Source organism: Thamnophis sirtalis, unplaced genomic scaffold, assembly GCF_051295495.1.
Source record: "Thamnophis sirtalis isolate CommonGarterSnake01/CBP01778 unplaced genomic scaffold, rThaSir2_p1.2 scaffold_1, whole genome shotgun sequence".
NCBI lineage: Eukaryota > Metazoa > Chordata > Lepidosauria > Squamata > Natricidae > Thamnophis > Thamnophis sirtalis.
Window position 1 is genome coordinate 88029744 of NW_028261381.1, and position 24975 is coordinate 88054718.

The 24975-nt window shown below is 38.5% G+C and overlaps 1 protein-coding gene across 4 annotated transcripts in view; it reads right to left on the reverse strand.

Annotated features, from left to right (window-relative positions):
- HIPK3 (homeodomain interacting protein kinase 3) overlaps positions 1 to 24975 on the reverse strand; it is a 76960-nt gene that overhangs the window by 7831 nt on the left and 44154 nt on the right. For all 4 annotated transcript variants that reach the window (XM_087718454.1, XM_087718462.1, XM_087718470.1 and 1 more), the window contains exons 3-12: positions 17132 to 17255; positions 13626 to 13745; positions 11818 to 11904; positions 10705 to 10889; positions 9550 to 9709; positions 7549 to 7672; positions 3769 to 3881; positions 2833 to 2954; positions 2591 to 2743; positions 1221 to 1517 (exon numbers count right to left, since the gene is read on the reverse strand). In XM_087718454.1, coding sequence (XP_087574580.1) covers positions 1221 to 1517; positions 2591 to 2743; positions 2833 to 2954; positions 3769 to 3881; positions 7549 to 7672; positions 9550 to 9709; positions 10705 to 10889; positions 11818 to 11904; positions 13626 to 13745; positions 17132 to 17255 — 1485 coding nt within the window. The remainder of the gene's footprint in view (positions 1 to 1220; positions 1518 to 2590; positions 2744 to 2832; positions 2955 to 3768; positions 3882 to 7548; positions 7673 to 9549; positions 9710 to 10704; positions 10890 to 11817; positions 11905 to 13625; positions 13746 to 17131; positions 17256 to 24975) is intronic.

The window sequence follows — 24975 nt, forward strand, 5'->3', positions numbered from 1 at the left end:
GTTGTTGTTGTTGTCAGGATTCATAGATCAGAAAAATTCCAGATAACATAGTACAAATAGTTTTCTCAATTACCACAAAGGACTTCGTGCTCACTTGACACACCCACACATGACCCCATCACAAGACCTACTGACCACACAAACCCCTTATAAACAGAAGAACACTGACACAGACAACCCCTGAAGATATTACCCAGCCTGGTAATGAAATGTTCAGAAAGTGGTTCCACCACAAAACCGCGGACGACAAAATCACGCTCGATGAAAGCGCGCATTTGACGTCATCACAGCGCGACGAAAACATCGCGCTGTGATCGAAAAATGTAAAAATAAAGTGAAAACCTTACCCTAACCCCCCCAAACCTAACCCTAAACCTAACCCTAAACCTAACCCTTAACCTAACCCTAAACCTAACCCTTAATCTAACGCTAAACCTAACGCTAACCCTTAACCTAACGCTAAACGCAACCCTAACGCTCTAAACCTAACCCTAACCCTTAACCTAACCCTAACCCTAAACCTAAACCTAACCCTTACCTTTATGTGAATCGGCTTGCTTTAATTTTATTTTTATTTCAATTTTTAATTTATTTCGTCGCGCTGTGATGACGTCAAATGCGCGCTTTTGTCGAGCGCGCTTTTGTGGACCACGGTTTTGACAGGTCACGCAGAAAGTAACCCACAAGCCTGGAGAACCAACCTTCACCCACAAAGGTGTTTCCCTTCAAAGAATCAAAGGAAATCTAAGCTGGCAATTCTAAGTTACTTCAGCAGCAAAATGTTGTAAAAATAAGTCACAGTAGCCAGGCAGATGTATTGACCATCTCTTCCCTACTAAATTGGATGACAGCCTACTAACACAAGAGGAAAAGAAGGGAGAAGGGTCATTCAGTAAACCTGTGACTCTACATGCTTGGCAATGCCATGCTGTGCACGTACACTCTTCATGGAATATTTTTCAATACATATCACGGAACACGCACACAGTCATGAGCTTATTTTTGTTTGTCATATACAGTACAGAGTCCTTCTAGTTTACAAATGCAAATTTCAATTAAAAAGCTGTAACAAAAGCTGATTCAAATGATCTGTTGTATATAACATACAGGGGGAAAAATCCATTTGATTCCTTTTTTAAAAAAATGCAAGATTTACGGTCTTCGCCCCACGAGCACTAGCACACCCACAGATTATAAGTGCAACAGGGGCACCTACTTACTCTGCAACTGAATGCCTCTGCATTGCATCATCTTCATCTGTGTCACTGCTGATGGTAATCACACTGGCTGCTGGACTTGGGGAATCTGCAATGATGATAGCCTGGCGCTGCTTGTTTGAAACAGATGGGTCAGGAACCTGCCTGACAGATGGCATACAATAGCTGTTTTCCTGCCTCTCTGAATTATGATTGTCCTGCGTTTCTACCAAACTTAGCTTTTCATCAGCCTTCATATTAATTATCTTTGGAGATACAAATGCCGAATTTTGGATATTGGTATTTTGCAGTGTATTATTCCTGTGAAGAAGACATTTATTTAGACCCTTTGTAAGAACGGTTTTACAGAATAAATGCACTAACTTTATTTACCTTTACCAAATTAATTTAAGCTACGACATAAAACTTTGAAACATCAATGAGTATAAATAAATCAACATATGAAACATAAAACAATGAACATACAGGTATCATGGAAAATGTTGTTTTCCAGAATAATAATGGAAAACTTTTTGGATAACTATTGTGTATCACAAGCAGGGTTGTTCATATGCTGGAATGCAAGGTTAGGAGTTGGATCTATCATGAAATGTAGAACAATACACTGGAAGTACTGGTTTTTTTTAAAAAAAAAAGGAAAGAAGAAATGAAGAAATGCTGGCTTGGACACCATAGACGTTTTTGTATCAGATTCAAAATCCACTGAAATCATCAGGAACTATATTCAATGACTTCAGTGGACACGAATCAGGGGTTACTTAACACAGTTCACCACTGTAACTGTCCTTTCCGGTCTTAGGTTTCTCCATTACTGAAATGTCCCATACCTTTGTAAATAACTTCTGTAGTGATGGGGTACATTTTCTCCACAGAGCACTTACAGTGTTTCTTGCTGCCAGCAAAAGAAAGACTATTCTTAATACTATTCTAAGTCATATTATGACTATTATTATAATGCTAATTTCAATAGTTCAAACTTGATAAATCCTCATGCATATAGATTTAGGAACAACTAACTTGGGCTATCAGTCTTTTAAAAAAAAATAATCCAATCAAAGTATATTTCTGTCCTAGACACAGTTGAAGTCACTGTGAAAAGGAAAGATAAAATCAGAGGACAGCAAAATGCTACAGTTTTCAAGGGAAGAGAGTTGGCTTGCTTCCCTTGGTTTTAATCAATAGGTTCCGAACAAATTTGTATTGTATTACAATATTTAATTTTTAAAGTCACCAAAGTTTTAAACAAACGTTTAGCTACTGCATATCAACAACTTGACGAGCATGTAATATTTCTAATACACTACCCCCTTTTTAAAGGGATTCTGGAAATATGGTAACATCTAAACTAACTGTAAATCATATTCAATACTAACCTCGCTTTATTTCTCTTGGTAGGTGTGGGTTGAGGCCAAACTATATGTGCAATGCCCACACTGATTGGCTGAGGAGCAGATAAAGTTATTTGATTGGTTAAGAATGGCTGGGTCATCACTGAGTTATAATGGTTACCATGAGGAATCATCTTTCTGGGTAGGACAGAGAAAATAAAGCATTATTCGAAAGTGGTGTCTTTAAACAAGAATTATATAAAACAAAGCATACTACTTCAACATACCCCCATTCTCCAAGCCTCTGTGGGCCAGCCACAGAATCAGAAGCCAGTGTTGTAGCAGGAGCCACAGAAGTTATGTGTTGCCATGTAGGAAACAATAGTTGCTGACTTCTATTAGACCATGTCTGTTATAAACACAAAAAGATATGAAGTTGGATCTTGGTATTGTCAGGAGTAAAATGAATGAAAGTTTCTAAAGTTTTCAGTAAGATGCAGTTTCAGTTTTTATAACTAGTTAGTTAGTTAGTTAGTTAGTTTTGTATGCCGCCCACTCCCGAAGGACTCCGGGCAGCTTACCATAAAAAGGGAAGGGGGATAAATAAGACAAAACAAAATTTAAAATACAACAACATTCACAATTAAAGTGGGGCTGGATACTTCAACAGCCCCAGAACAGCCAGGACTTGGTAGCTTTACGGAAGGCCGGGAGGGTAGTAAGGGTCCAGATCTCAACGGGGAAGTCGTTCCAGAGGGCCAGAGCTGCAACAGAGAAGGCCCTCCCCCGGGGGGTCGCCAGCTGGCATTGGCTGGCAGATGGAATCCGGAGAAGGCCAAGTCTGTGCGATCGAATCGATCTTTGGGAGGTAATTGGCAGGAGGCGGTCTCTCAGGTACCCAGGTCCGATGCCATGCAGGGCTTTAAAAGTAACGACTAGCACCTTGAAGCGTGTCCGGAGACCAATGGGCAGCCAGTGCAGCTCGCGGAGGATAGGTGTAATGTGGGTGTACCTAGGTGCGCCCACAATCGCTCGCACGGCTGCATTCTGGACTAACTGAAGTCTTCGAACGCTCTTCAACTGAGTGGTTTTTTAATGTGCATGTGAAAAAAATAGTTTAATTCTCTTTGTGCAGAACAAATGGACATGTTAATTAAAAAATTAAACAACAGCATCAAATATGTACAGTTCTGAAAATGCGAAATCTGCAGTAATTGACATACCTGAGAGAGGACTCCTCTTATTTGGAGTAAGGTTGGGGCCTGTGTTACCAATGGCACTGCATTATCTACTCTCACAGAGTACCCATTAGTTTTCCCATGATTAGCAGGAATCCCTAATTCAGACAAGAATAATGCTTAATAATGATACAAAATAATAAGGAAACAAAGTTAATGTTTATATGAGTCGAATATAATTTACAGAGCTCTCCATTTAACATGTGACTCAGGCCCATGAACACAATGAAAAACAACAAATGGCAATTACAAAATAAAATATAATACAAAATAATAAATATGTTGTGTCAGAAGCACTTGAAAAAAATAAAAAGAATCAATCAAGATAAGGTCACAAAATCTCCTGGCCCAATGCCTGGTGGGAAAAAACGGTGTTCACAGTCTTACAAAAGGCAGGCAAGAACTGCCTGATCTAGATCTTAGAGCAGGGGTGTCAAACTCACGTCATCATGTGACATATGGGGACTTTTTCCCACTTTGCCTAACCGGATGTAGGCGTGGCGAATGTGTGATGCATCTGGCCCATGGGCCGGGAGTTTGACAGCCCTCTCTTAAAAGTGATTGCTGTTCCATAGGGCAAACACGAGGACAGAGAAGGCACAAATCCTCACTCAGCCAAGATGATATTGCTTACGTGATGGCACCCAGAACATGGCAATCTTTTCAGAATTTATATCAGAGAGGCTTAAGTAAATGGAGAGAAGCAGTCCTGCAAATAAATAGACCTGGCCAGGAATGGCTTTAAAAGTGATAAACAGTACCTTGAATTGCACCTGGAAACCAAGTGGCAAACAATACAGCTCATTATGTAGTAATAACTACCTGTACTACTATATTCTGGACTAGCTTGGCTGCTGAGAGGCCTTCAAGGACAGCCCCATGTAAACTTCATTGGAGGAGGTGACCAAGGTATAAGTGGCTGTGAACAAGGCCTCCCAGTAAAGAAATAGACAAAACTGGTTCACAAAGTGGATTCGTTGAAAGACCCTCTTGAAGATCCAAAGTTGTCTTCAGGCAGGTCATAAATCTAGGAGGACCTCAAATTATGCTCCTTGGTGAAGTGCAATTCTATGCAAAATAAAGACAGAAAGTCTCCAGATCCAGTGTACCTTAAGGCTTCCAGTCATAACTTGGGTTGAACCAAGCCTGTTCATCTCCATTCTGTTCATCCCCACAGCTTACAGACATTGGGACAGAACCTCAACAGCATCACTTATTCACCCATGGGTTGATATATACTGTATATCTGGGTATATTTAGCACTCTAATTATACTTAACTCCATTACCCAACAGTATTATACAGTTATTAAATAGGAATGGAAAGAGAATCAAATCCTGAGGCACTTCACAGAGCAAGGCATACATTTTCCCTGCAGCAACACTGACTGGAATCAACTCTGAAGGAAGAACTTTTTCTTCCCCCATCCTCACCCAAATGTAAACTATACAGGTTGCCCATGACTTATTACCACTATTGGAATCTTGGTTATTGAGCAAAGCAATTGTTAAGCGAGACATCATGTCACCGCTTGTCTTAACAACCACAATCTCAGCACTCCTGGTTGTGGTTAAGCAATTTTGTGGATTGTTAAATGGATGGGGTCCCAGGTAATAGCACAGGATACCTCAATGGGGTGGGGAAGACCCTGGAAAGCCTGCAACAAGCTGTGTGAGTGTATGTCTCCACTCAGAGGAGTTGAAAACCCTCCCTGCCGAAATCCAAGAAAGATTTCATCAACCTAATAAGGACCTAAGTTGAAATTCTTCAGCAGGCAATTCTTTCAGTCAGTCCCCAGATATGACCGGGAGTTCTCTCAGCAGGTGGCACAGGCTTGTAACCTTCCGCACTGACTTTCTGGGGAAAGTGACAGAAAAGATTGCAAATGATGATCACATGATCACAAGATGCTTGGCAAACTGGTTGTGTGAACAGGTTACCAAGCAACCAGATTTTATGTGATCACATGACTATGGTATGCACCATTTTGCAACAATCAGAAGTGTTTTACAGGCCATACAGCATCCTTTCCAAAGACATCATTAATTTGAACTACATGCAGGCCTATCTGCATCTACTTTTTGAGACACATTCAAATCAGAGGCTATGAGTAGTTTGAGAAAAAGAATGATAACAGGAAGCAGAAAGAAGAAAAGAGTTTTAGACCTTTACTCAGAAATTGCTTCCTACTTATAAAGAAGTCATATGGAGGTTGTGAGTCATGTATCCCATTCTCTCAGTACATTTTATTTGGCTCCAACCTTCTTACCAATCATAATTTAGCAATCAAGAACCTTCTTCCATGTCATCCATCTCTGATCTGAGGATGCTGAGCTATCTTAACTGACCAAGGAAAATCAAAGTTCCCAGGAGGCACAGTTTGTCAGAAAATAAGCAGCCACCAAGAGGTTCCCTGTCTCTATGTTGGTTTAATCAGATGGAGGCATCAGTAACATACACCATGGTTAAAATGCAAATTAAGCAATCCTGACATACTTAACTGAAGTAGAGCTTAACAACTAGCACCAGAAAGAGACATAAGGCTGCAAATTATAGAACAGTGTTGGCTGTATCAAATAAACCATTCACTCATCAGTGATACCCTTTTTAGTTCTGTGATTAAGCAGCCAGCAAATAGACAGCCGCAAGTTCTAGCAGGCAGCAATACTACTTAAATGTAGCAGTAATTGAAGTTTCACCAAGTCTGTACCACTTTAGCACCATAGTCCTGAGCATCAATGATAAAGATGCATAGGGCATACTTTGACAGAGGAGTCAAAAAGACCAAGATTCTCATAAAATATGACTCAACAACCTCTGTCACGCACAAGCAACAAGTACCAACAGGTGCACAATTAATCTAAGTTCATGAGCAACCCACTGAATATCAATCAAGACACACCCTTCAAATTCCAATAGGCAGTGGCATCACCGTACATTCTCCCCATCTTGTGCATTCCTCTGGGATTGAAGAACACATTTAACCAATTTCCCAAAGGGGTTCTTTCTGTAAGTTTTATAGCTCATTATTTTTTTAAAAAAAGATATGAAATAACAAGGGTTCTATCAGCTTAGCTGAAATGGCAAGCAAGTAGTATTCAAGTTTTGATTCCTCCAGGGCACATAAATGTATTTAAATAACCAATAAAATGCTTTATATTGATATTAATGAAATATTATTTTAAAATCTAAAGGAGGAACTTGATACCAACAATGATCATCGATATGCGTGCACAGTGCGTAAACAGCATTAGCAGAAATACTGAATCTGAAGCTGTTTTGAATAAACTTCATCCTCCCCCACCCCACTCCACCAGAAATAAAGCTAGAACCATTAAAAGAAAGCAATGAAGTTATTTCTCAAGAGTTTATAATCATGGCCATTGGAGGCTTGGATTTTAAGGCTACTCTCCAGGAATGTGGGGCTTGTTACATTTGCAGAAGGGAGCAGATGCGGGTCACCCTGCTGATAAAAGGGAAGGGGGAAGCCTTTCATCTAGGATTTCAAACCAGCATATATACTGCTCTCTCCTCCATTTTTCCTCACAACAACTCTTTGAGGTAATGACTGCCCCAGTGTCACTTAGCTTCCTGGCCAAAAGGCAGATTAAAACCTCCTACTAAAACTAGATCTTTCCACTCCACCACCACCCAAAAAATCCCAGAGGAAGATGATCTTACCAGTGAGAGTATATGCCAGTGTATTTCAATGATAAAATTATTTAAATTATTTTTTTAAAAAAATATTTTAAAAATTAGGTCAAACCTTGGACAGCAGGGGGGCATATAATCAATGTTTGATGAAAAGCATCACTGCAACCAAACTGAGCAGTTCCTGCCTGTAAGGGTATTCCAGGATGCATAACTGCATGTCCTGTTGCAGCTAATGTCTGAAACAATAAGTATATTATAAATCAGCAAACAGTCTGTTACACTTTTAAGGCTAAGCTAAAATGTACAGTAGTTTGCTGAAAACAAAACAAAATCATATAAATAAGTCATATAAATAGGTTTATGCTTGGTTTACCACAATTACTTTAGGATTATATAATGTTCCTACTAGGATAGTGGGAAACAAACACCATACATGAAATTCAACTTGATACTTAGCACAAACCAGCAAAAACAGCATTTGACCACAGGAGGGCACTATAATAAAACATTTTAGAGTGTACAGCTTCAATTGTGGTTGGCTTGGTTTTTGTAAAATGTTTTCCAAGAGAAGTTCTAGGCCAGTATTGCTCCAAAAACCTAGGGTTGTGGGGTTCTATGAGATTACTTTCCTCCCACCCCACATTCAAATGCAGTCAAGATCATCCACAGCAATTTTTAAGGAAAAGTTATAGGTTGTCCTTGCTTATTTTCCACTCATTCAGTGACAGTTCAAAGTTTCAACGATGCTGAAGAAGGCAGACTTAAAATAGATCCAAATAGTTGCAGCTGTTTCCGCGCTCCGGTGGTCCCACAATCACACGATCACCATTTGTGAAATTCACTGCCAGTTTTCAACAAGCAAAATCAATGGGGAAGTTGGTAGGTGACTTGGGGTGTTGGAACTGCCTAGGATTCACTTAATGACAGCAATCAGAATTGCAGTCGTAGGTTGGTACTGTCATATGGCACCTTGCCTTAAGACTGTGTTGTTTAATGCCATGGTTCCAGCTCCCAATTACTATCAGTAAGTGATAACTACCTGTATAACTCTATCATTAAATATATATTTCTTTGGTTAAAACATTAACCTTCCAGATAAATGGAAAAGATAATTTTGCATACAGAATAAATAGTTTAGTTTTTATACTTCTGATAAGTGGAACAATTTTCTGGGACAGTAACTGGGAGGTTCATTTTTGTGGACTTCAAACCATTTTAATATCTACATTTACATAATTACATTACAACAACACAAGTTCCTTTTTACTTCTTGCTGGGGGGGGGGAGGGAAAAGGGGAGGGTTTTTTGAATTTTTTATAACAAGTTCCACAGACTCAAAAAGTATGAAAACTCCTGTTCTAGAAAACAAATGAAATTACTGAGCTTAGTTATTACTTCAGATTAGAGTTAAATGAAGGCCCATCAGTGCAGCCCTCCTCCTTCTTGAGTAAGGGATCAAAGTAAGAAGCCAAGACAGAAGAAGGATAAATCCTAAAATGTAATCCCTTGTGGATTCTCAACTATTTATATTTTCAATCATGGAAACGTCCATGGAAGTTCAGGCATGGCAAACAATAATGCTTATGGCTGCAAGCAGCATGTAATAGACTTCCTCATCTTCACCCAAAGGAAAACCTGCATGATTATTATGAGATCTGTCACGTACATATCTCTGAGGAGGAAACGTGAACATTCTATTTAAGGCAATACAAATAAGCCTGGGAATAATGAAGTGCTTGCATTTCCTGTTTCCCTATGCATCTCAAAACATAGGCAATATTTTGCACGAAATGAATGAAGACACTAACATATTTATCAGGGTTATGTTTCTGTAGGTAAGAGCTTACATCAGATGAATGGATCATGCCAGTGCTGATTTTTCTAACATTTAATTTAATATTCAATTCAAACTATAACGAAGTTAAATTGCATAAAACACCCTATACCCACACTATCCAACCCCACAATGAACATGCAGATTCATATCTTTCTTACTGAAAGTCCCCTCTTTTTCTACTACTGCAATGATTCTATTACAAAGGTGCCCCCTTCTAAAGTCTCAGAAAGAGATAAGGGGAGAAAGAAAAGCTTTTGTCAAATTAGAAATACTTACCTGGTTCTGTACTGTGCCAATCTTGGTGAAATTAGGCATCAGACCTAGTGCGTTGCTTGCAGCAACTGGTCCCAAATGTATTGTTTTATTGCAATTGCTTATCTCATATGAATTTGACCGGTACTTGCAAACATCCATGATATGAAAAGACGATTTCACACTATTAATGAGAGAAGGGAAGAATTGTCAGAAAGACTGAAGTACTCCATATCCTAGAGTCAAACTGAGTTTTTTAAAAGTAGCTAAAGTATAAACTCACTGTGGTACTGACTATACCACAGCAATTAGATTTCATATGCCAATGACTACCTAGGTCCTGTAGTGATGCAAACAGTGCATATGTTTAAAAAGCATCTTGCTTTCCCACTCTACACTGTTAGAAAATTATGATTTCTCCCTATATAGTATTTTACTCTGTACACATACTACATATGCGTTATAAATGAGCACATTAAGGCAACAAGGGATAAGACAGCCAATTTTGATTATGTGCAGTTGCACAAAATACACAATACAGTAAATAAAGTTTAATTTGTATTCCTGGTGATTTCACAGATACCAACAGATCAGTAGTGGGTTTCAAAAAAATTTACTACTGGTTCTGTGGGTGTGGCTTGGCGGGCGTGGCAGGGGAAGGTTACTGCAAAATCCCCATTTCCTCCTGATCAGCTGGGACTCAGGAGGCAGAGAATAGATGGGAGTGGGGCCAGTGAGAGATGGTATTTGCCAATTCTTCAAACTACTCAAAATTTCCACTACCAGTTCTCCAGAACTGGTCAGAATCTGCTGAATACTACCTCTGCAACAGGTTACCATTGCCACCTTCTGGGATTTTTTTTTTTTTAACTTCTCAGCCCTAGGATTCCTTGGAGGCTTCCCATCCCAATACTAACCAGGCCCAAACAAAGCCAGCCAGGTGGTGCCTTTTGCTGAAACATGGTAAAAAACCCAAACACTTCTAATATTCAGGCACTTAGCTGTCTGAAATCTGTCTCAGCCGCATCATCGTGAAATGAACACTCATATACTGGAAGCGACCATTGTCAGGAGGAGGTTTTCCAGAACCCAACACCACAGATCATACGCAACACATCATGGTACCCAGTGAAAAAGGCTCAATCAGGATCATTATAAAAAGTGTCTTATGGGACATACTGGTTGCTGTGAGGAAAATCAAGGAGGTGCTTCATGGTAACGAAAGGATGGCTCAGTGTGTCAACCGGAGTGATTCTCAAGTTAGCATCAATCAACAGCATTTTCTTTAAAAGGCTGACAAACTCTCTTCTGTCCGCTTTCTCTGCCAAAAGATCACTTCCTTCTAGATCCATCACCATGTTCACCTGGCATTGAACAATTAGATGCAAAAGTTTGTTTCAGGTTGTTTTCCAAATAAATATTAATAAAACAGCATCCTATAATAGAACTATAAGATCACCAGTAGCAAGTTCTATAAATATGAATTAAATTCAGAAAGATTTCATTCTACATTGTATTACAGCATTTATATCTCACCTTTTCTCCAGAAATTCAAGGTCTTCCTTGAATTTTTACTCCCTTGAACAATACTTTGGGAAGTAAACTGGGAAGAGAGTGCAACTGACTAAAAGTTACCCAATATGGTAGGGAGGCTTTCAGACTTCAATATGGTGAACTGGATCAAGTTCAATAACGTTATACTACAGTAGGAAATATAACCTACTGTTACACTGTTATATACTGTAATATAGCCTACTGATAAACAGCAATGGTGAAAGAAATATAGGAACTGTTAATAACAAAATAACTTGAAAGTATCACAGATATAAACAGGCATAATAAAGAAACAAGTGTTCTTCAAGTGCCAAATTAAAGACCAGCCCCACTTTAATGTTAGTTTATATTAGTTTAATGGTATTATAACAAAGGATAATTCACACTATAAAACAAAGGATGCTAAAAATGGCAAAGAAATAACTTTTCACATCTAGATTTTCAAAATTCTTGGAGGCATGGAATTTTTATACATTATTAACAATATGGGATGGTATTGAGGCAAGAGGCAAACCGAATTACTTTAAAAAATTCCATTAATTTCACATGCAGTGATAGAACATGCAGATGAATACATAAATCTGGATATCATGCTATTCAAAGTGCCCCCTGTAAGCAAAGCTCCAGATAAAACAAAAGGGATAACTTTGAAAGTGAACAGAGAACATTTACTACACAATAAATAAGAGGTAAAAGGCTCTTAATACAAAATATTTCAATGTATACACATGTACTCACATGCACTATATCATCCAAACAGTTGAAAATGTATTTCCGGGCTTCTTTGGATTTCATACCTGTTTCACCTTCATGTTCTTCCAGTGTCTTCAGAAATGTGAAGGTAGGGGAAAGATGCATATATTATTCTTAATATACTAGTGTTCAGTGCAGAAAACTGAACAGTAGAGATTACAGTACTATGCTATCTTTTTACTATTGAAAAATATGGACATTTCCAAATATAAAAAGTGCTCCATTAACTCCAGGTGTCATGTAATCACATTTTGGGTGTTTGACAATGGGCTCACCTTTATGACTGGTTGCAAAATCCTATGGTCACATAACCACAACTTGTGACTCTTTTGCAAATTTCTGCATTTTTGCCAGTTTTTGGCAAAAAAAAATGCCCATTCAAAAAATAATGGGTTCACATTTATGACTAGTTTGGTTAACAAACGCAAATTAGCTAATGACTATGGTGATTCGCTTAATGATTGCTGCAAAATATGTCATAAAATCAGGTACAATCAGGTGGATGCTTCACCAAAACAACTTATGACCAGAAATATTTCCCAATTGTAGTTTTAAGTTGAGGACTGCCTCTATTGATAAGGTCTCCTAATGGAAGGTCCATTAGTTATAAGATTTTTGAACACAGCATTATCTTTCAGTTCAGTGTTAACTCCACAGTATGCTAATTCCTAATGTTCTTTCATGAATAAATCAAAACTATCTCAGTCTCCTTCATAATAAATGGATATATATATAACATCGAAAAGGCTTTTCACAATGGAAAACTTTATTTAGAAGAATGAAAAACTTTGTATTGATGATTGTAAGGCTCCAGAAGTTTATAAAATCTATAAAAACAATCAACCACTTAAATAAATAAAATGCACAAAATTCATAATATAAAATTAACAATTATAACGTAAGATACCATCACAGTACAAAATCAACAATCTACCTGGCATTCCCATTCAAACAGATATTCCAAAAAGCTCCATCTTAATTACTCTTCTAAGTCAATCCAAATGTATTCCAACTGAACTTTCAGAGGAAAAGACATTTAACAGAGATGGAGAAGACTGAGACAAACCTTTAACATCCTAATTTTTGGGGGATGCAAATTAGACAAGTCACTTCTAACCGAAGTAGGCAATACTGGAAGCATCTGGGCTTCATAGGTTAACATTAGCACTTTGATTTATATTTAGAAGCTTACCAGAAACCACTGCAGCAAACACAAAATTGAAGGTGTATTTTACTGGTCAATAAACAAGCCAGTACATTTTGCACCAATGTAGCTTCAGATAGTCTTCAAAGGCAGCAACATGTAGAGTGCATTGTAGTAGTCAATTCTGGAGGTTAGTTACTGAAGCAGAGTTCTGCTGCTTCATAAATTAAAAGAATCCCTCTTTACACACCCGTATAAGACTTACATTTTCTTGATAATCTGCTGCTTTTATAAGCCTTGAAGCCTTTATGTTGTTTGAAAAATAATTTTCTTTACAAGTACAAGTTATATTGTTATGCAGTGTCCAGGATGTTTTGAACCAAATAATGGCACTAAAGCTGCATCCAATTGCTATTGTATATAAATTCAACTGAACATTACTTCTGCTTGAATCCCAATGTTCATTGTTGGGAAACAAACCAAACAATCCACAGCAAAATTGTGTTTTCCAAATCATTATCCAGAAAGGGCAGACATTTCAGAGAGAATAGTGACAAAGTATCTCTTGTATGGCTCGGTAAATTATTTCCAAAATACATAGCCAAAAGCATAGAACACAGGAACTTGTTCTCATGAGGACTATCACTACCTTTAATCTCCAACCAGAATATGGTGCATCTTTTTCTCTACAGAAAAATCGTGTGGTCTTCGTTCCAAGATTCAATAATTGCTCCACAGGCAATCCTTGTGTTTGTGAAATGTAGCGAATCTATAGAGATAAAAGTATCACAGCACTTTTTTCAGCAATGCATACACTCCTATCAATTTTAGAACCTAAACAAGCACTTCACTGTATGTAATATAATTATAGAATATCACAACAAAGATGGATCAAATCCAGGCTGTAACAGAATATTTGAATTTTGCATTTTATTTAAGCAGAAATTAATCTTTAATTTAAACAGAGGCAGTATCCGGGGTTGTTTTAACTAAACACTTCAACAATTTTGAAATATCTGAAATCTAACATATTTTAGAGAGGTGAGAGCCGGACCCTGGTTATCTGAGAGGAGTAAGAGTCAGTTGCTCTTGAGGAAGGTGAGAAATTCTTTGGGACTGTGAACTCAGTCATGTTTCTAGATCCATGCCCCATCTGCGAAATGGCATGTAGTTGAGTCCAGACAGTGATTAATGCCTCTTTACAGGAAGAGAATGGTGCCACCTGTCATAAAGGAGGTGGAAGTGCACCTTCTTCTCAAGAGGCCATCCATGAACCCCACAACTTTGGACAGTCTCCAATCTTCCTTTTAGAAAAGGTTGTTGAAAGGGTTATTGGCACACACTACAAAGGGCCCTGGACGGAACGCATTATCTGGATTCTTTTCAATCTGGATTTAGGCCAGGGCACAACACTGAAATGATATTGGTCACACTTGATGATCTCTGGAGAACTCAGGATGGAGGTGGTGTGACCATTCTGGTCCTTCTAGACCACTCAGAGGCTTTTGATATCATTGAACATAATAGCCTTGTGTACTGGCTTCGGGGGTTGGGAATGGAAGACCCTGTGTTACAGTGGTTCTCCTCCTTCCTCCATAGGCGGAAGGCCATAGCCCCTTGCAATATGGGGTGTCCCATGGCTCAAGAATTTCACCTTTTCTTTTTAACATCTACATATAACTGCTAGGGGAGCTCGTCCATTTGGTATCATCAGTATGTTGATGGTATCTCCATTCTTAGTTAGACTAATGATGCTCTGGCGGTGCTAGCCAAATGCCTGAAGGCTGTAAGAGTCTGAATGGAAAAGTAGTAGTTTTGGCTCAAACCTGGCAAGGTGGAGTGGCTATGTTTTTTTGTCCATCTGTCTCCCCCTCTCCCCCCCACCTAGAAGACACGTCCCTTGGGTTGGCACTTCCCTTGCCTGAGCTGCTGTGTGATTTGGGAATCCTGCTGGAGTCACAGTTCCTGCTCAAAGGGCAGGTGGCAGTCCTGGTTAGGGGATGCTGCATATATTTGTTTAGTGCACCAATAGTGTCCTTTCTGGACCTCGAGGCCTTGCTCATAGTCATTCATGCTATGATCACCTCCTGTTTGGATTACTGCAATGCGCTCGATGCGGAGCTGCCATGAACTGCCACTTGAACTGACCCAGAATGAAGCAATGTGCACAATAATGCGGCCTCCAGATTTTCCCATGTTATACCTATGTTGCATGAGCTGCACCACCTTCCAGTTTCTTTCCAGGTGCAAATCAAAATGCTGATCCCTATGGAATATTGTGCCTCTCTCCTCCTAAGTAATCCGTAAAAACTTTGAACACTTCACTCCCCCTTCCCCCAGGCAATGGGATAATATTAGAAATTTACACATCAGAAGTATGGCTTGGTGCCAAGTTTTGGGGTTTTTAAATTTTTAAAAATGTGTTTACTTTCAAAATAATTTTGTTTGTTGTTTTAAGTTGTGATTGGGAGCTGCCCAGAGTTGGTTATAAGATGGGCAGCTTTATAAATACAATACAATACAATAGCAGAGTTGTAAGGGACCTTGGAGGTCTTCTAGTCCAACCCCCTGCCTAGGCAGGAAACCCTATACCATTTCAGACAAACGGCTCTCCAACATCTTCTTAAAGACTTCCAGTGTTGGGGCATTCACAACTTCTGGAGGCAAGCTGTTCCACTGATTAATTGTTCTCTCAGGAAATTTCTCCTCAGTTCTAAGTTGCTTCTCTCCTTGATTAATTTCCACCCATTGCTTCTTGTTCTACCCTCAGGTGCTTTGGAGAATAGTTTGACTCCCTCTTCTTTGTGGCAACCTCTGAGAAATTGGAACACTGCTATCATGTCTCCCCTTTTCATTAAACTAGACATACCCAGTTCCTGCAACCGTTTAATGGTTTAAATAAAAAAAAAAGTGACGTGGTTTTATATTGTGATATGGTTTTAATTATTATTCTTGTAAGTTCTCCAGAGTCACTTTTTGTGAAATGGGTGCTGTTGTGGCCAGCAGGATCCGGTTGAGCTGCTGATGGACTCGGATAGTGAGGAACCATATGAGCCTGCCATGGAAGATGTCGTGACCCGACAAATGCGCGCACGACAAAAACGTGCCGACAAAACCGCGGCACTAAAACCGCAATGTCATCAACGCGACGTCATCAACATGGCGACAACAGCGCTCCGACAGAAGCGTGATTTAAGTTAAGGTAAGGGTTAGGTTTAGGGTTAGGTTTACAGCGCGCTTCTGCCGTCGCGCTGTTGTTGCCGCACTTCAGCGCTCATTTGTCGGCGTGCTTTAGACACCGCAGTTTAGTCGGGCCCACTTTTGTCGTTCGCCCTTTTGTCGGTGAACCGGAAGATGTGGGGGATCCTGTGCAGGGTTCAGACTCAGAGCAAGGACAAGAGAGGCTGGTTGGCCACCAGGAGGTGCCTGAAGCATGGAGCAGTGGGGAAGATCAAAGGCAGTTTGTCCCTGATGCTCGATTGAGAAGTGCTGAGAAACGGAAGCAGCAATTCCGTAGACAGACTCACAGAAGATAATTAAGCACAGGTGGTTGTGGATTGGCCCCTCCCAAGAGAGTTTATAAGTGAGGTGTTGGGAGGGGACATTTGCAGGAAACAACCGTTCGAATTAGTAGTGAAGAAAATCTGTCTGTATTCTAGCCGTGTCTGTTCGTTTGGATTATCCGCATTGCTTCATTTGAACTATCTGGGTTGCTGCCAGGCTATGCTATTGAATGTGAGTTGTCTGAGCCCTCAGCCAAAGGAACTGTTATCTCAGTAATTAAATAATGGCAAACAGCCAAGCCTGTGTTCTGGTTTATTCACAGGCCAGGGGTGTCAGAACAGGTGGCTATATAAATTGGCTAAATAATAATGAATAATACTACTGACATAATTAAAAAACACATAGCTGCAGATCTTTCTATCCTTGCAAGCCTGGAATGATATAGAGATGTACAATGAGTGGCACTGATATAAACTAAAGGTATATGTTATATGTTTAAGTTATATAATAGCTACTTGTCATAATTTTGCTTTTCAAATTACATTATTCATCTGTATATAAATGAAACTCTTTATTCAATTCAGTCTAACTCTATACCAGTCTGTACCAGAAAAATAAATATTCTTATAGCACCAGTGCAGTATCTTTTACCTGATCGTATTCAAGGGCTCCTGGATATAGTGGCCATCCAAGGAATAGTTCAGCAATCACACAGCCCAATGACCACATGTCTATGGCTTCACAGAACGGCAAACCCAATATGATTTCTGGTGCTCTAAAAACAGAAGTGGCACAATGGCTTGTTGCCTTAGTTTTATATATAAATAATAACAAGAACATACATATAATATTGAAATATCAAGCCACATAGGCTTTCTGTCTTCCTCTTCCTTTTTCAAATGTGAATCCTTTAATTTAATTCAGTTACATGTCACTGACGTTGCCTACTGGATATTATCTTACTTCTGGATAAACTATTTGAGGAATTCAATGTTTGAGCTATGCTTTTCTGAATTGATAGTTAGCATGTAAACACATCGTCTCTTTTCTGTATTAAAAGACTATGAAGAATTCACCTTATATCTGACAGGTGCAATCTGAATTTTTATTTATTAAAATACCCCATTCATTATTTTCTCTGGACATTTATTACAATATAGTAACAATAACTGAATTTTCAAAAATGTTTGGGTGCCATGCAAATAAAAATGACTCTTCAAACGGTTTGCAAAAGGAATACCAAAGGCAGCTGTTAACTCAGAAACTTTAATTCATGCCATCTTGAAAAATAGAACTCCTAAATATTTCAAATTTACGCTTCACACCCTAATGTAATCTGACACTCACGGTGAAGAAATTTCCCATGAAAAGCCAAAAATGGTAGCAGCGAAAGGTCTTTGTTGTGGTTGATTCCTTTGCTTTTTAATTTAAATAGTTTAACTATGTCTGAAATGATGTAACAGTTATTTTTAGTATAATCTTTATGGAAGAAGAAAAAATATTTCTGAGGATGACAAATACCCTTATGTCATCACTCTGGAATGTTTTCAATATTCTGGGTAGATTCATGAATTAATATAAAATTACTCTATTCATTTCTTTTACATGATGATTTAATATGCTTTGTACAACTTCCTACTTTATTTATCTTTAAAACAAATTAACATACTTCACATTTTGTACTAGTTCATGCTTCACACCAGTGAATAGACAGATTTATTAAAAACTGAAATATTTCTATTGGAGTTCATCATTTGACTTACCACTTGCTGTACCTTTCTAGTTGTGCAATGTCCTTTCTGAAGTATGGTGCCTAAGATTGTGCACAATATCCCAAATTTAACCATAATGAAATCACATATTCATACTTATTTTTCAACAATCTCTATGAAATATGTTTTTTCACACAATCATATATACTATGATTAATGGAAATGTAGTTCCTAGCAATTACAATTAACATGTTTATGGATTCTGGATAGGCTATCTGTGACTCCAAAATGCTTATCACCAAAAATTAATGGCATATGTACCTGCAAATTTCCAAGTGTAAATTACCTGGAAGCTGACCTCTCTGGAGAGGGAGGGAAAAAGGAAGGGTATAAAGACTGAACTGAACCAGTTAGTCTTCATTTATCCATTCATTCCATTTATCTGCCCACCCATTCCCCACCCTGTAATGCTGCCAAACGTATGTAGAAGTAGCCTTCACTTAACTGTTCATAATTATGATGGCGCTGAATGACGGGACTAATAACTGACCCTTAAAGTTCCAGTTGTTACAGCATCCTACAATCACATGAAAAAAATTCAGGCACTTGGCAACCAGCTCAGACTTACAATCAGCTGCAATGTCTCATAGTCATGTGATTGCCATTTGTGATCTTCCGTGCCATTTTTCAACAAGCAAAGTCAATGGGAAATAGCAAGGAAACTCATTAAGTCCCTTGGATACATCTCCCCCATGCCTTTCTGCATTTATAGGGCACTCCCTTCTTCCCTCCTTACTTGCATACACGCATGCACCACTTTCTCTTTTTTCCTTTTGCTTATACACATGGTGCCTGCCTTTCTTCCTGAATTTTGCACACATCTACAGCACCTCCACTCCAGAGGTGGGTTCCTACCAGTTAGAACCGGTTCATCAAAGCTACCGAACCGGTTAGAAGAGGTTCCACCAGTGGACCCGGAAAGCAGGCCACACCTACAGAAGAGGTTCCAATTTTTTTTTTGAAACCCACCACTGGTCCTTGGATATGATTATTCTACACTATCATGCTCATATTTATAAAACTCAGTGCCTCTGTGAAAGGTAAGGATAACTACTGCATTTGTGGTGCAATCAGAACACTGCGGGTGTTGAAGTTGTCTTAACGCAAACCAAAGATGCCTTTTAAAAAACAAGTTTACATCATATTTTTATGCATGTCAGTGCTGTGTGTGAGGTAATTTAAGGTGGTTCTGACAAGTGTCGTCGGCATCTTCATATCCGGTCACATGGGCGGCAAGCCACTCCCATCCGGTCACATGGGTGGCAAGCCACTCCCACAAAGGAGGCCACACCCACAGAGTAGGTTCGAACAATTTTTGAAACCCACCACTGGTCCACTCCCTTATTCACATGCAATTTGCACCAGGCTTTCCAGAATATTCTCCATCTTCCTGTAGTACCTCTGCACTCTTTACCTGGGACTCTGTTTCCTGTTTTAATGACCTCCAAGTTTCACACACACATGCCGGGACTGTCTAGATTGCCACTACTAAGCAATGTGTCATGTGACATTCTGCTTTATGACATCACTTAGTCACAGCAATCCCAATCCCAACTGTTGTCATAACTCAAGGACTACCTGTATAAAATGGGTTCTACCACAAAACCGCGGACGACAAAATCGCGGTCGACGAAAGCGCGTATGTGACGTCATCACAGCGCGACGAAAAAGATCGAAAAAGATCGAAAAATGTAAAAATAAAGCTAAAACCTTCCCCTAACCCCCCCAAACTTAACCCTAAACCTAACCCTAAACCTTACCTTTAACCTAACCCTAAACCTAACCCTTAACGTAACGAAAAACCTAACGCTAACCCTTAACCTAACGCTAAATGTAACGCTAACGCTCTAACCCTAACCCTAACTCTTAACCTAACCCTAACCCTAACCCTTAACCTAACCCTTACCTTTATGTGAATCGGCTTGCTGTAATTTAATTTTTATTTCAATTTTTCGATCTTTTTCATCGCGTTGTGATGACGTCACATACGCGATTTCGTCGACCGCGCTTTTGTGGAACGCGCTTTTGACGGGTCACGATAAAATGCACATGATCTTTTATAGTAAACCTTCCTTTGTCTTGTTAGTCTTTCTGGAAAGAGTCAAAATCTACATCTTTTTACTCCGTTCTACTGGAAGTATTACATTTCCAGAGATTTTGCAAAAGGAGATATTGTGTTAAAAGAAGCAATATTCCACAAATATAATTTCTCAATAATGTAAATCAATTTGTATCGCTTGTTTCAGGTGTCACGTTTTGTTCTCAACTATCATAAACGAGGAGCAAGGACAACCCTCAAGGAAACATGCTCTGTTGATGGAAGCAATGTATAAGAAGCCCCACTTCTGCATGCCCAAGATAAATCAGGGATTTTTCCTGCAGCCTCTAATTAGCATGAGTGTATATTTTCCCAATAATGTTTAGATTGACATGTTAATCATACATGTGGGGCTCAGATTATATTATCAGAAGCAAATGTTTTTTGATGATCATACAGGCATAGCTCACAGAAAGTGAATAACAACATCTTATCACAAGAGGATTTTAGTATAAGACCATACACTTTTTAACAGTTTGGAAAGTCTAATTTATAAACTAAGTTGCAACATTTTGATGCATTCCAATTTGTATGAATGGGTATCTTCTATTTTCGTAATTTTTGAAAGAAGGCACATTTGAGCAAATCTTTTGCCACTGTTCCTTAGTCCCTTGCATACTTAACAAAGTTTCTTGGATTATGTTGTCTTCTAATTTTCTTTTAACAAAACTTGTGGGTCAATCTTCCATCTTGCTTTAAGACTGTATGTAATTATTACTTTTAATCACTAAATTTAGAAAAGTTTATATGAGCTTTCAAGTGATGGCACCCTTCCCTATATGCTGGCAGGCAAGAGTACCTGGGATTTATTCATCTAAGAAAGGGTTTTTTTAAAAAGTTAAAGTTCTGCAGGTGATATTTCCATTGATTTTAAAAATTACGTTCAGGATCTAGGACTGTTCATCTCGTACCCTTGGCCGCACCTGCTTCGCCATCAGAGTTCCACTTCTGGAACCCGCCACCAGATCTCACAGATAGTAAACATGGCTAATTTGGAAAGCAAAGTAGGATGGTGTTGGTATGTAGAAAGGAGACAACCAGGAGAGCTCACAGATACCAAACATGGCTAATTTTGAAAGCAAAACCAGATGGTGTTGGTATGTGGTATTTCGGCGAATGGGACATGGCAAAGGGACTGGGATGGAGGGACTGGGGCTTATTGGCCATGGCGAACAACTAGGGGGGTGTCAGCGGAGGAGAAACGTTAGGAGCCAATGGCGGAGGCACAACCCTGATGGTGAAACAGGCGCGGCCAACGGTATGAGGTGAACAGCCCCATTCCGTTACATTCAGGTGTTGTGTTTGCAGATGTTAGCTTCTCCTGTAAGGAGTTGCAGTAGTGCAGGGATGTCAAACTTGCGCCATCATGTGGCATATCACAATTTTTCCCCTTCGCTTAACCAGACGTGGGCATGGCCAGTGTGTGACACATCTGGGTTGCAGGCCATGAGTTTGACACCCCTGCAGTAGTGTATTGTACAAAATATTAATTTGTGGCTGGTTAATCAATTCATCAGAATACATGACAGAACATTTTCTAGCTGTTATTTTAAATGCTAAATTAACATCAGAAACTTTTATGACAGACTGAGTAGAAGTCAACATGCTGGCCAAAATTTGTATTACATTCTGATGTCTGTGTTTACTTAGTAGAGAAACAAAACAATACAGATTACTAATCTATCATGCTTTAAAACTGATAATATATAGTTCAGTAAACATATATGCCATTAGTCAATAATATTTTGATACAACTAAGTGATTCTCATGTTTTCATATAATTTTAATAAGGGATAGTTTTACCTACACAATTAGTATATTTTCCTAAGAAAGGCATTCCCCTTTTTTGGACTAATACAAGTTGTCCTCGACTTATAAACACAATTGACCATAAAAATTCTGTTGCTAAGCAAGACATTTGCTAAGTGAATTTTGCTCTATTTTTTTACCTTTCTTGCCACAGTTCTTATGTGCATCATTGCAGGTGTTAACTTAGTAACTCTGATGTTAAGTGAATCTGGCTTCCACATTGACTTTGCTTGTCAGAAGGTTGCAAAAGGGGATCACATGACCCTGAGACCCTGCAACTGTCATAAATATGAACAGCTGCCAAGCATCTGAATTTTGAACACATGATCAAAGGGATGCTGCAAAGGTCATTAGTCACATTTTTTAGTGCTGCTGTAACTTCGAATGGTTACTAAACAAACTGTTCTAAGTCGAGAACTACCTGTACACTATTGATGGTTAAACTCCATGCTGAGATAGTATTAATTAATCCTTTCAAGAAAACAACTATCAAGGCTTTTTTCTTATTCTATATGCTTATTACAAAATGTTATCATGAAATTCCTCTGCTAGTTCAGGCCTAAAATTGTTTCCATCCATGCTCAAGAGTCATGTAACTCTAGTTTACCTACTAAACTGAAATCCAAATTTTTTATCAATAGTTTTAAATTATATAATTATTTTTTAAATTGCCCAATGTCACTAGGGTGAGATGGCGTAGAGAAATTAATTAATTAAATATAATGTAAGACTAGAATTTACGATCACAAAATAGTATAGTTAAATTTCAGCATAAACGATGATTCTTTACATCCCATGAGAGTATTGCCACCACTGGTGATCTTCTAAACTTCTAAAGCCAACAAGCTATCTTAGCTTTAGATAGAAAGCTCCTTTTGAGGGACATATTTTTCCCTATGAACCTTCCATAGACTGGAAGCCCCAACTGAGATAATTCTTTTCTGTGATAGCTTGCTTGTAAAATTTAAATCACAATTTCCTATTCTCATACAAAAGATTTGAAGGGGGAGGGGGGGGGACAAAAGCTAATGCAACTAGTTTATTGCTATGAAGATTTCTGAGGGTGTTTGCGCCTCTGTTGCTGATTATGCTTATTTGACCTCCATACTGTATAAATAACATGTGGAATTCTGGTAGATCTATTTTGAGACAGAAAGAGAGGGAAAAATGACTTGTCAGTTAGCCTTTCTAGGGTTACTAGAGATTACCAGTTCTTGTTACAATATGCACTCCCTCAGACCATCCCAAGAACTAGTTGTACTACCTCGCTTTTACCAGCGAATATAGATTGGGTATTGAATAGATCAGGCCTGCACAACTTGTGGATGAAAAAGGGCCACACTGATAAATTTAAAATTATCACAGGCCGCAAAGTAATACCTGGCATGTCGATCAGCTGTTTGGTGGCTAGTGGAACGCTGGCAACACTGGAGCTGGTGATGTCGGTGAGGCCTGGAGGCATTGGAGGCGCTTGGCACAGTTTCTTATGGGCAGCAGAAGCAGATCCTTCCTGGTGGTGGCGACATCTGGTGGTGAATTTATTGAGTTTTTTAAAAACACTGATGGGCTGCACAGGGCAATTTGGTGGGCCATGTGTTGCCCAATGGGTCATATGCTGTGCAAGCCCAGAACAGACTTTGTTTAAGATCCATACCCCTAGAGGATATGGATTTGTTAATTAGTCCCCACCTCGAAAATTTCACATTTCTGGTTCACTAGTAAAAGGCTTTCTCCTTCCAATATAAATAATGTACAAGAAGGATAAAATACCCATTCTAGTGTTGCTTAAATTATTTTCTTCCTTAAGGCAAGTCAACTGAAATCTTCAAAAGTAATGGATAAGGTTATCTTGGTTATCATTTGGGGCATATAATATTCTTTGCATTAATTTTTCCTATGGGTCCACTCACATTTAAGAATACTGATTCTCTTTCACGTATCTAGGGTGTGTTTTCACTTATTCTGTCTAATTACCACCAGTGGTGATCTTCTAAAGCCAATAACTTAAGCAACTTCTTTAACTTTAAAAAGGTATCTTAGCTAAATTAGCTGAGGCAGCATAACTCTTTAGTGTACCATTTAACAATGGCTGAGTTCATATGTCTTATTAAGTTATAAGCTTATTTCAAAGTAATTCCACCTCCGACTTTGAATGGGCTTGTAAACCCATTTATTTAATCTAATGAACTGTGGTTTATTCAATGACAATTAACAATTAACAATGACATTGTTAAGCAAACAATGGCTTAGTGCATTATATAAACAAGCCAAGAATGCATTCTGGTCAAATTCTCCTAGTTGACATCTCTTGGTAACATTTGTTATTACTTTATTTATTTATTAAATTTATATGCTACCTATTTGCAGTCACGAATCTGGTATGATGTGGTATGATAAAAGCTATAGAAGTAACTCTCCTGTATTTAACTTTTGTATGAACTCTGGCTTGTCGATATTTCAACAGGTATTTAAAACCCAAGATTGGATCAAAATTCGACATTAATGTTCCAGATTAAAATATACAATTAATATTATAATATGTAATAGCTTCTTTTTGAAAGAACATTTTAATATCTTGCTAAGCAAAGAAGAAAGTGTTAAGACAAAACAGAAAAGAACCATTAGCTTCTAGCTTACAGAAAGATTAATTTCTATAAAAATTGTAAGAATTATAAAAATTACTAATTTGTTAATAAAAAAATACTAATTTGTTAATAAAAGTCCATGGAAGTGGTTTGTTACACAAAAGATCAGCAATATTTTACATAAAATAGAAAGAAACAGAATAAGTAGTAAGCTTAAGAGAAATAGGTTCT